Here is a 12,918-nt window from a genome sequence, read left to right as displayed (position 1 = left end):
ACAAAACGTTTTCAAATACGAATTTGAACATGTTTTTTAAGTCTGTATCTTTATTGGTTAACACAGAAACCGAAGCACGTACTGTTTCAGTCATAAATTGACATGTTGTTCTTCCTGTATACAGTGCGTTCGTTTTGGCTCTGGGCCGAGGTAGCGCGTGAACAACTTTGAACAACTCTTATAACACAAGTTAGTACTCGTTATGCAAGCAAATACATGTTAAAGATATGTGCGTAAATAAGCGAGATATTACGTAACGAAAATGCCGGCATCTGCGCTATGTCAAGTCATGTCACGCGCTATCTCGGCCCAGAGCCAAAACGAACGCACTGTACATGCGAAAACAGCAAACAAATTAGGATAAACAAAGAATATGAACCACAACTCTTGTAAAGTGATAAACAAAAAAAAACAATGTCGAGATCAACAAAGTTGATCAAAATAATGCTCATTTCTTTCCAATTGCATTACATACACGCAATAATAACCATGTAAATTCCCGAGTTCGATACCCGGTGGAGGCACAAGTGGTTCGGATCCCACTTTAAACTGTAGGTCTAGTCCCGATTAGCCTTACTGTGCATAAAGTGGACTTAAAACACCAACCAACCAACCATGTAAATTCAATATTTAAAAAAAAATATATTTATTCCAACTACTAGCTGCTTTAAAGTTAAGTTATTTCTTAAGAAAGAGTTATTTTTACTTATTTATTAAGATTAATCTTACTTCAGTAGCATGCAATAGGATTCAGAAGAAATTCAGTTCAAATGTGCTGTTTTTCCAAAGAACTTCTAAACCACAGGAAATGTGGTGTCAAGAATTAAACTTCCTATGCTTTGATTCAATAAATGAATTTACAACATATTGATTCTACAGTATATACAAACTTACAATGGGATACATTTCACCTATTGGAAATTGTCTTCATTTCCAATTGGTTTCAGTTGAGATTCCGATTGAAACTAATTCACTCCGATACACTTTTTGGGCATCCAATAGAATCCAATATATTTAAAATAAAACCAATTCAATCCAATTGAAATTTCAATTGGAACTAATAGAAATTTCCAGCTGGGTAGGGCCCCACACATTCTCGATCTCGACCATTTTCGAGGTGAGATGATGAGAACAACGCTCCGGCCGTCTTGCACCAAGTACCTATTAATTTGAAGCTAGGTGATCCAAGGAGCTGCTTTACGGGGGGACACGGCCGGAAAAATTCCTATCTTAGATCACAGACTTCTGTGTGTTTTTTAGACGTCCTACAGACTGACTAGACCACCGCGGCTCCTGTCCTCCATTTAAAATTCATCAATCATCAAACCGAATTTCACAAGAGGGAACAATTTTCAATGTGGCGTACATCAACTTCTGGTTTAAAAAATCCACTTCATTGGCCATGCTCCAATTACCATAAGCTACAATCAAACTGAATTTTACTTCTCTATCTTAGGAAGTAACATTTTTCAATATGGTGTCCATCAACTTCCGATTTTCCTAACCCAGTTCATTGGCCATTCTCCACATACCATATGCTATCATCAAACCGAATTTCACTCCTCTAACTTAAGAAGTAACATTTTTCAGTATGTCGTCCATCAACGTCCGGTTTTCCAAAGAAATAAATCAATGGAATTACCAATTAACATAAGCTACCACTAAACCGAATTTCACCACTCTATCTTAAGATGCAACATTTTTCAATATGGCGTCCATAAACATCCCGTTCTACAAATCCAATTCAGTGGCCATTATCAACTTACCATATGCTATCATCAAAGCGAATATCAATCCTCTAACTTATGAAGTAACGTTTTTCAATGTGGCGTCCAACAACTTCCGGTTTTCCAAAATCCACTTATTGGCCATGCTCGACTTACCATATGCTATAATCAAACCGAATTTTACTCTAATACCTAAGACGTAACATTTTTCAATATGGCGTACATCAACTTCCGATTTTCTAAAATGCAGTTCATTGGCCATGCTCCAATTAACATAAGCTACCACTAAGCTGAATTTCACTTCTCTATCTTAGGAAGTAACATTTTTCAATATGGCGTCCATTAACTTCCGGTTTTTCAAAATCCAGTTCATTGGCCATGCTCCACTTACCATATGCCATAATCAAACAGAATTTCACTCCTCTATCTTAAGAAGTAATATTTTTAAATATGGCGTCCATCAACTCCAGATTTTCCTAAATCCAGTTCATTGGCCATGCTCCAATTAACAAAAGCTACCACTAAGCCGAATTTTACTTCTCTATTTAAGAAGTAACATTTTTCAATATGGCGTCCATCAACTTCCAGTTTTCCAAAATCCAGTTCACTAGCCATGCTTCATTTACCATAAACTACAATGAAACCGAATATCACTTCTCCATCTTAAGAAGTAACAATTTTCAATATGGTGTCCATTAACTTCCTGATTTCCAAAATCCAGTTCATTGTCCATGCTCCAATTAACATAAGCTGTCATGAAACCGAATTTCACCCCTCTATGTTAAGAAGTTATACTTTTGAATATGGCCTACATTAACTTCCAGTTTTCCTAACTCTTTAAATTGGTCATGCATATTAGCCGAATTTCACTTCTTTTATCCTCAACACCTTAATCATTACCTTGCATCCTAATACCTTAGAATTTCAAATTCCGGTTTTAAATTATATTGCACACCGCACCTTTCTGGTACATCAAAAGTTGAACTGATTTTCTCTAGTATTTGGCCAATATCTGTTCGCTCGAACCAGACTATAGTCGTAGACTATAATCTCGGACCGAAATGTCGAACTGCTTTCCCCGAGACTGGTGTCTGAAGTGCGAACCAGAACTTTTTGCTCGAGGAACTTCGAATTTAGGTTCGTATCCCCCCGGAACAGAAACTGCCAGAGTTAACTCGAGTTCGAGTCTGAATTATCTATCCGATTTCGGTTCGCAGCGCCGAACTAGAACTGATATTGCGAGGAGTGATTAAGTCTGACTTGAACCAGAACTCGAAGTAAGATGAATTTCAGTCGCGATTCCTGCCGATGGATGGTTTGGAAATTATATTTTTTTATGATGTCTCCCTTGTTCTCTCCACTATATATATATATATATATATATATATATATATATATGTGTGTGTGTGTGTGTGTGTGTGTGTGTGTGTGTTTGTGTGTATGTATTTGAGTATCTTTTTACTACAGTTCAGGACCTGGTTAACGAATGGCTCTACGACCACGTATTCGCCCCGCTCCCCTAATGAACGTACACAGAGGTAAAGTCTCTGTTAGTGCAGGAGTACTTTCTAGAAATACATTTTCCCTTAATATGAAAGATAATATTCACCAAACTCCGCAAATGTGTTCACAAGGTACATACTTTGGAAATATAAATTATGGAAGGATATTGGTGATATATAACATTTTGAAAATGTGTTCAAGTTTTGAAAAATTTGAACTTTTATTTTTTTTATTGTTGTGCAAGATGCGCTGGTTTGAGAGCTACAAAACGATTGGTGTAGGTCTGTACCTAGTTTAAAATGGAGATGAAATAGATCTGAAATCTTTAAAATGCTCTATTGGTGTTTTTCTTGGAAGAAAAATTCATACTTGATAAGCAACCTGAGGAAAACAAATACCTAACGCACATTTTGTCATAAATCATGGCAAATTTGGTAGATGGTACAGAAATAAAATTTTAATGGGATCATGGCAAATATAGTGTTCATACAGAATGAAAAGTTTAAGGGGCTTATGGCAAATTTGGTGGATCATACAGAAAGACAATTTTACAATAATAATGTATTGTATTTTTGCACTTTTCTGATTTTTGTCTTATTGCACTTGTGGCTAATCGGCAAGAAAGTAAAATAACATTCACAAAGGAAACATTCACAAAAGGCCAGGTTTTGAAACGACCCTGTGACGGCCATTCAACTAGCTCGTGGACTAATACGGAACGAAGCAAACACATAAGCAGATGTAGCCAGAATAAATTACATGCTTTAGAATTTATATATAATTACATTTTATATCATTGTCAGAGTAAATAAAAATGTTTTCACAAACATTGCTTTGTTATATAACTTATATAGGGTAGAGCTGCGTAAATTGCACCAATTAAAAATGGACTATCGTGCAAATGAGTAACAAAATGTACGATATTTGTGTAAATATGTAAGACTATATTTTGTCTCTTTGCGTGATGTATTACAAAATGTTCTTACAATTGGAAGTACCAAAAAGCTATTACATTCCCAACGCATGCCAGCGGTGCCACTGCAATTAACACAGTTTACTCAAATCCCACACTTGTATTAAAATATTTAAGAACAATCTGTTATTACAACTACAAAATATAGACGTAAGATTTCCAAAAAAATATTATTTATTTTGATTATTAACCGCAACACACATGAGAAGTAAGTTATATTCTGTAGAAGAAAGGAAAATGATCAAATTTAAAAAAAAAAGTACATGTAACCTAGTTACTTTTTGCACCCTGCAGAATCTTTGAACATAATCTGTAGTTTATTTGCACACGTCACAAATGTTAGAATTGTGTTTCATAGGAAACAATACCATTAATATGTTTCATATCAAACTTGGATTTTACTACAGTTACAAAATTTCAAAAATTCTTACCCCTAATTGTGAGCCTTCAAGGAGTGTTATATTCAGGGTATTTTATTTTCTCCTTTTCTTTGGTGAGCTTCACATCTTAAAATGCAGACACAGAAGCAGGCTGTATTTTCTGCAATTCTGTACGTTGTACAAATTACATTTCATTCAATTTCCTCTGTCTTTTTATGCATTCGAAGGAGATTTCGCGTTATTGTAAAACCATTTTGAGCTCCGCATTTTCATATAACTCTATTGCAGTTGATTGTTGAAAAGAAAGAAATAAAACTATAAACTTATAAGTTATGAAACCCCAGATCACAAAGGTGTGATTTAGGACACAGCCAAAGTGGTGCGATGTAGGAGCACCCATCATTTTGAAATAAATAATTTCCACATCGTTTTTAAAATAAATATCAAAGAATTTGCAACTGCGATAGATAAGTAAAGTTCAATAAATGTAAGTCTCTTTCTCTCTCTCTCTCTCTCGCTTACTCACACACAAACACACACACACACACACACACACACACACACACACACACACACAAAACACACACACACACACACACAAACAAACATACGTATTTGTCTCCTATATCTTTGCGATGTATCAAAGTATCACGAGATACTTGCGATTTCTTACAAAATGCGCAAAACTTTTGTGATTTCATCAATGACCACAACTCAATTGCAGTGAGCTGGAAAATGCAGGAGTTTCCAAACACAACATTTACATTTTTGCACACTTCAGTACATTGTTTTCTAGACCGCTGGTGCAAGTTGGGAACCGGTGCAAGTTATGTAACTCTACTCTTAGTCCTCATATTTATACATTGGTTTCACTAGATTTAAGAGATGCATGTTGCTGTTACTTTTAATTTAAGTATGCTAATAACATTGAAAAGTTATAAAAATACCTTTTCAAAAATGTAGATGTTCAAAAATATCGATTGTGTATGAAAATTAGATATAAATTATGCTTGTTTTGATTTAAACTATGTTTCTAAGTTTATAACCTTAGTAACATGAAATGAATAAAAAATGCATATGTCGTTTGGACAATTCATTAACATATTATTCGTAAAATGTTGTATACACATTTATTTGGTATATTTATTTACGTTTCAATTTGTTTTAGGTGTTTGGCAAGATTGCTCTAGATTCTGATACAGCAATTCATCGTAACAATAATTTCCAAACATTTCCACAAGCAGTTTTGGTGCTTTTCCGATCAGCCACAGGTTAGTTGTTTCTGTCTCTTTTTTGTAATTGACAAATAGTATATTTTTCAATGGAATTTTCAGTGCGCAAATTGTATGTACACAAACACCAATGCAAACTCATTCACGTGGACAGACATGCATACCCCATACCCTACACATCAGTGTTATATCCTTGAACTTCGTAATTGGTGGATTTTGTCCCTAAAGACTGGGGTGTTTTTATTAGCTAGTGTATCATTCTACGATATTTTCGCCCTTTTGGTATTATATTTATAAAAAATAAAGTTGGGCCAAAAGAGGGCCTATATTTTCCAACAAATCCTTCCTTTTCCCCACACGTGCACAAAATTGTGTTCGTTGACGTCTTACGTTATAGACAATATATACAACTAGTTTGCCAAAAAATTACCCAGTAGTTATGGGGCTTATTATTATCATATTGGCTCTTTTATGTGTTTAGTCTTTGCAAGATGTTTTACCTGCAAGATTGTGGCAAACAATACTTTTTCGTACGGAAACAAACGTTTATTATTCATAGGATGAACTTGACGTTTGTGCGTCTTCATGGATTTCCTTTCTGTTTCAGCATGCCTTTAAGTGTGTAATAATTACGTCAAATTTAAAAAGAAATACATGAATATTTGGAGAAGAGTATATACATATTGGCAGGGACGTCGTTAGGGGGGGGCACGGGGGGCACTGGCCCCCCGAAACGTTCACGTGGCCCCGACAAACTGTTCTACATTTGCTGAAAATTTTACTTTCATGACAAATATTGCAAAATACGTAGTTTTTCAGTATTTTTTTTTTAGTTAGAAACACTGTTCTTAATTTGAGTGGCACGAACCCAAAACCACATTTCTTTCTCGTTTTCCTGGTTCTAGCTATAGTGGATGTCGGTGTAGGAACCTAGAACTTCGTTGTTTCTCGAAATTTTGAGGGAGCGATCTTTCCACCCCTAGCAGTCGCAGGTCAACAACAGGTAGGGTTGGGCGTTGAGTGTTGCCGTTGCGTCCAAACAATGTTTTGAGCTTTAGTAGATTGAAGAACGACAGCTTATGCAGCGGTAAACCACATATATGCAAACAGTTACAACTGGTCCCGAATCAGAGCGCAATACACGCTAAATAAGTATAATGGTGGCAGGATGCCTCATATCTCAGGGTAAGTAGTATTATTCGCACCAAATATCTATTCTACTATTGAAACAGTTTAAAACACGCAACGTGTTAAAAGTAATTATCTTCACAAACTGTACGATTTCTCGAGTCGCATATTTTTCTCGAGACCGATTTTGAGAATCCTCCTTTACAAACGATGCCTCCCCGATTGCGCAGTGATAGCGTTGTTGCCTTGTAATCGGGGGGTCCCGGGTTCGATACATGGGTGGAGGTACACAGTGGTCCGGATCTTACTTTAAACTGTAGGTCCAGTCCCGATTAGCCTTACTGTGCATAAATTGGACTAAAAACACCAACTCAACTCAACTCCTTAACAAACTTTTCGAAGAATCGAAAATTTAAACAAGAACAAGTAAATACATTTTTGTAATTTTGAAGTAAATTATTATTATTATTGTTATTATTTTGGGTATTTTTGGTTCGTATGAATCTGCCTCACACAGTAAGCTTATTTTGTTGAGTCAAGTACAATAACAAACCCTTGCAATAAGTCACTGGAAACACATGTGAGGTTGCACATATATTTAAGCATCTATAAATATATAATAACCCGTGGTTCGACAGGCCTGGAAGGGCCTTGGTCTATCTCCCGACTGCCAGTCCCTCCCACAATCCTACCTAAAATTTTAGAGGTGTGGAGATCTTTAACCAGTAATGGGGTGACGTGGGGTCAGCACGTCGAACCCCCAACCGTTATAGGGGATATCCGTAAAGAATAATTATATTATTGTGGTAAGGAGTCGTTGTCATTTAACAAACTTTATTAATTTTTTTTGCATCAGCATTATTTAAAATGTAGTGACATACTGAACTTACCAACTTAACATAGGCACATTGATTGCTAAATGAGGCATTTTCCTTGTGTTGCAGAGCAGGTTCAGTTTTTGTAGTTTTGCAAGGTTTTACACAGTCCGTTCGAAGAATTTTGAGAATATTGATGTTTTGTCAAAGGGACCACCCCCGAATAAATATCTGTGGATGTTTTACAGGTTTCATCGTATTTAAGAAGGTAATTTTTCCTGTACAACTTTCCTCCGTACAACATGTCTTGCCACTCAAACTGAAGAGCCGATTCATAGGTGGAACGACCTTGGCAGAAAGAAACTCTGATTGGCACCATGTTGACAAAAGACTCAAGAAGTTCCGCAACCGACAGAACTCGAAGCGCTCTCATCCCACGGTGACATAGACATTGGTTGAACACAAACGGATGCATTGGTAGGAAACGCAGTGATTTTATGGGCCGTCCCTTTCTGGGAAGTCGGGGACCTTTTGAAAACACACTTTCGCTTCATGCACACCAGGGGGCCTAAGCCAGGTCACCCCTTCCCACAAAATCTTCTCTTCATCTGGCTCTGGTTATCGGCCGCGCCGAAACGCACTGCAGGTAGCTAGGACTTTCTGGGTTAATTACTTTATGGTTCAGCATGGACATAGGCATTTCAAATTGCAAGAGACAAAATTCTACTGTTTGTCCCTTTTCTGGCGGGAGATGAATGACAAAGATGTCGCGGTTCCTTCAGGTTCCCACACTCAACCCTTGTGATCATAACCTGCAATGAAGGGAAAGGCCATAATAAGCCTTTGTAATGTATCGGCTTTATATCCTTCCTTGGTAACTTTCCACTCATTTTCAAGAAACATCTGCTTCTTTTTGCCCTACTGTGTTGATTGGTCGACAATTGATGACTGTCAGCTAGTTCGAAGAACAGTTTGATCCAAGAAGTGGTTTCATAGTTAGCTTCTGTAAACGTGAGATTCCGGTAGGATCACGGAGTGCTTGAGATCTCATTTTCATGCTTTGCGAGTGAAATTTCGATTGATTTGGTTCATTTTACTTCGCTCTTCTGCCACACTTGGCTAATTGCGAAGGTGGGGATGAGTGATGATATGATTAAATTGATCAATGGACACAACAAACAACCATGCTCAGTCCGGAATTTCGAACCCGGCACACCTGGCATCGTAGCACGATGTGCTAACCACTCCGCCACGGGGGTAGGCGAAGTGAAATTTCGAGTGTGAAGCTGCCAGCTTGTTTTCCTCTCGAAAAAGGTGACGTAGGATCGACTGATCAACCAAATGTCCAACACATTGACTTTCTAAATTGGTGTCCGACTACCACACAGGAGACCGCGTTTGACTCCCACATGTGATGAAGAATAAGTCACGTTTCATTTATGGAAGGAAACGAGGTATGTAGTCAACTTTATATAGTATTGTGCATGCTCTAGAAATAATACTTTTCAAAATTCTGCATATTTTGTGATTTTTCTTTATTTAGCCTCCACCAGGGTTGTCAAAGTTCCATCTACCCATAAGTTCTATGGGTTTTATTGGGTTCCGTTGCAGGACCGGAACCTTTCTTCTCGCACAATTTAAATTCGGTCCTAGTACTGTATTGTTCCATTAAAAAAGTTACTGGATCGTATTTAAATTGATCCGGAAAAAAATCCTGAACCGAATTTTAATCGATCCTGGAAAAAAGGTTCTTGGACAGTGTTTAAATTCAGCTGCAAAACAAGGTTCCTGGACCGTATTTAAATTTTACCGAAAAAAGAGTTCCTGCACCGTATTTAAATTCATACGGAAAAAAGGTTTCTGGACCGAATTGAGGCCTAGAACCCATTTACACTTGCTGATTTTCTCTCCCGGATGTGAAATGATGAATTTATTTACAATACCTGGACCATTAACAACCCTGGGATTGTTAAAGATTAGGGAACGCATACATTCTAATCCCATTATAGGACCGGAATCTATTCTCTCGCACAATCCAAATTCGTACCAAGTTGCGAATTGTTTCATTTCAATACGGAACTTTGACCCTATTTAAACTGATCCGGAAAAAAATGTTCCTTGACCGCATTTAAATTCATCAAGAAATAAGGTTCCTGGACCGAATTGAAATTCATCTGGGAAGAATATTCCTGGGCCGAATTGAAAACTTTACAAATGAAAAGGTTCATTACGGTCCAGAACCCATTTAGGCTTGCTGATTTTCTCTCCTAGACCGGAATTGGATTTATTTAAATTTCCTGGACCATTAACAACCCTGCCCTCCACCCGCAAATGCAGACGCTGTGGCTGCTGCTTAGGCGGAAAAGTTGACTAGACATAAAAATAAAATTTATCCAAAGGTATATAGCGAATAATAGTTGCTTACATAATAATATCATGAAATACGGAGAGCCAAATTACTTATCAAGCATTTTCTGTTATTTGCCTATCCTAGTGGGAGCGAAAATCATTTGCCCTTGCTGGTGAACTCGGTTCCTGCAAATTCAAGACGGCGTTTTCTAATTTACATTTCTATTTGGGCCGACAACTCCGTGGTGGAGTGGTTAGGAGGTTACGCTACGAAGCAGAATGTCCCGTGTTCGAATCCCGGCCTGAGAATGTGTCTTCTTTGTTATGGTCCTTTCATCAAGTTAATCTTAACTCATTCTCATCTTCACGATTAGCCAAAAAGTGTCAGAAAAGTGAAGTAAAATGAACCAAGTCAATCAATAATTTCTGTTTCGTTATTTTACGCCGCTTTTCTACCTCTTGTGTTAAATGCGACGATGAGACTGAATGATGATCCGAAGGAAGAGCGATGCGAGACATGATGCAACCACACCTGTCCAAGGTCGGAACCTTGGACCTCTGGTTTCGTAGTGTGTCATGCTCATGCTTCGGGAGTGGAATCCTTTGAATTAAAAACTATAAAAGTAGGGTGAAAGAAAACAACATTGTACTGTGCAAAAAATCCATGTTTATGTCCTCTAAAGAAAACTACAGTTATTCAGTACAATTAATTTTGAAGGACAAAGCCTCCGAAGTGTTTTTGCATTCGGTGACGCGTGGTCATCACATCGAGTCCCATCTAGCTTTGAGAGTGGAATTCGCTTACATATTGATTTCAAGTAGCTTCTCAATTGTCCTCACGATGTTAGGCCATCACAGAAATTTTGGAGTTCCTACCAGGGATCGAACCTTGAAAGACTAGAGCGCAATAATTTGAGCGCGCGGGAATTTTGTTGTTTCTATTGCCATCATATATTCAGTTTTGCACGCGCAAAGAAGATTACTTTTAAGAAACTAGATGTGAGCATAAAATTTCGTATATATCGTCATCATTCTCCTATGTGAACAGTACGACGCCACAAAAGACTCGTGCATGTCCCATAGAATAGTGGTTAAGGGTGTCGCCTTGCAATAAAGGCCGCCGGATTCGATTCTGCTATAAACAATATACATGGGATGCCTCTCTTGAACTCATTACACAAACATTTCATTTTCCCACCGTTGTCATAATTGTACACCTGATTCCAGCACCCTTTTATATCTAAACCCACGGAAGAGAGTTTTCTCTACTTCTCAATTTTCTTCGAGCAAATTTACAAATCTAAGGAGTAACGACTAATGCCATTAAGTTAATGCGTTCATTGTGCATTTAGATTCCCGAATAATGGCCGTGGATTTCGCGAGTCTATATTCGTAAATTTTAGGGGGCTACAGGAGAATATAATGTTCTCTTTCAACAATATATATATATATATATATATATATATATATATATATATATATATAAATAAAGCACACACACATACTGTACATATATGTAGGCCTATATGGTATATTAATAGTTTGTTAGTTTTTAATGGTTTGATAGAAAAAAGTCTTAAGTTTTGGGCCCCCCCGAACTGATCAGCCTAGCTACGTCCCTGCATGTAATGTAAGTGAATAATATTTGCAATTATATAAATTTTGTAAAATTCCATCTGATAGAAATTTATACAATACATAGAGGTGGTGAAGTAGATTATAAAAAAGCCTAATAGTGCTTTTTTTTCAAATGCGTTAAATTTTGTAAAATATCATACTGGTCGCCATGTAGTAAATAGATGACGTGTACGAACACCAGAGGAGGAGGTCTTTAAACTATGCATGACATCTCAATTATGCTATCTCACCATGAAAATCAGCTTAAAATTAATTTATATTACAATATAAATGGCTGTGATCTCTCAGACGATGTCTCCTTTTTTGTCCATTCTTCATTGTTTTCTTACGTTAGCGTTGTTGTTAAAGTAGATTTCCTCTGTTTACTATGGAAGTAAATGGAATATTACTGAGATGAAGAAAACTACCGCAAAAAGTACGTAGCTGCTGTTCTCAATTGCAATAACGATAACTATATGTCTCCATTCACATTTCGATTGTAACTTATTCCTAGTGATTGGTCGCTGACAAATTCATTCGAACTCACCCCAAGTGAATGTTGATGTGGCCCTAAAATGAATATCGTGAGGGTTGTCGTCCATTTATTATTCCTTTCTTTACTTATTTCATCTCCATTTTGCTGTTGACTTAACAGAAGAATGAGTGGTGTAAAATGAGTCAATAGAGTTTTCGTAGGTTGATATATTCATCATAGTTTGTCTTTAGTGGTAGATTAACCGCACAGTGCAGGTGGTATCAGGAAGGATGCAGGTACCTAAGGGAGAGTTAAGTGGTTCGTACCTTTTTAAACCTTGCGCAGAATCGAATGAATTTTTGCTTTGGGCTGTATATTGCTGAGGCAATGGCCGGGAATCGACGAATGGGGAGGAGATAAGATTATTAGAAAAGAGCGGGAGGGATGCAAGATGCGAGAATAGGAGGTGCTATGAGATAGAAGTAGAGAAGGAGGGAAGAGGAGATTGATAGGAGAAGAAGACAGGAGAGTAGGGAGAATTTCGATGTAATACATTCTCTAGGTAAAAATTCATTTTGGCTGAGTTCAGAGAAAGATAACATCATCCATTTGAGATTTTCGATTTTACCTGCGTTTACACCATTTAAAGCATACATGTAATTTTCCTATTCATAAGAAGTATCTAAATTTTCCCCACTTCTCAGTTCGTTGAAATGGAG

The 12,918-nt window shown here is 37.2% G+C and overlaps 1 protein-coding gene across 5 annotated transcripts in view; it reads left to right on the top strand.

Moving 5' to 3' along the window:
- Ca-alpha1D (Ca[2+]-channel protein alpha[[1]] subunit D) overlaps positions 1–12,918 on the top strand; it is a 1,588,055-nt gene that overhangs the window by 1,125,845 nt on the left and 449,292 nt on the right. For all 5 annotated transcript variants that reach the window (XM_083117527.1, XM_083117525.1, XM_083117526.1 and 2 more), the window contains one exon: positions 5,752–5,854. In XM_083117527.1, the coding sequence (XP_082973653.1) occupies positions 5,752–5,854 (103 nt within the window). The remainder of the gene's footprint in view (positions 1–5,751; positions 5,855–12,918) is intronic.

The sequence above is a fragment of the Lepisma saccharinum genome, chromosome 2 (genome assembly GCF_977018435.1).
Source record: "Lepisma saccharinum chromosome 2, izLepSacc3.1, whole genome shotgun sequence".
Lineage (NCBI taxonomy): Eukaryota > Metazoa > Arthropoda > Insecta > Zygentoma > Lepismatidae > Lepisma > Lepisma saccharinum.
This window is presented reverse-complemented; position numbering and strand designations above follow the sequence as displayed.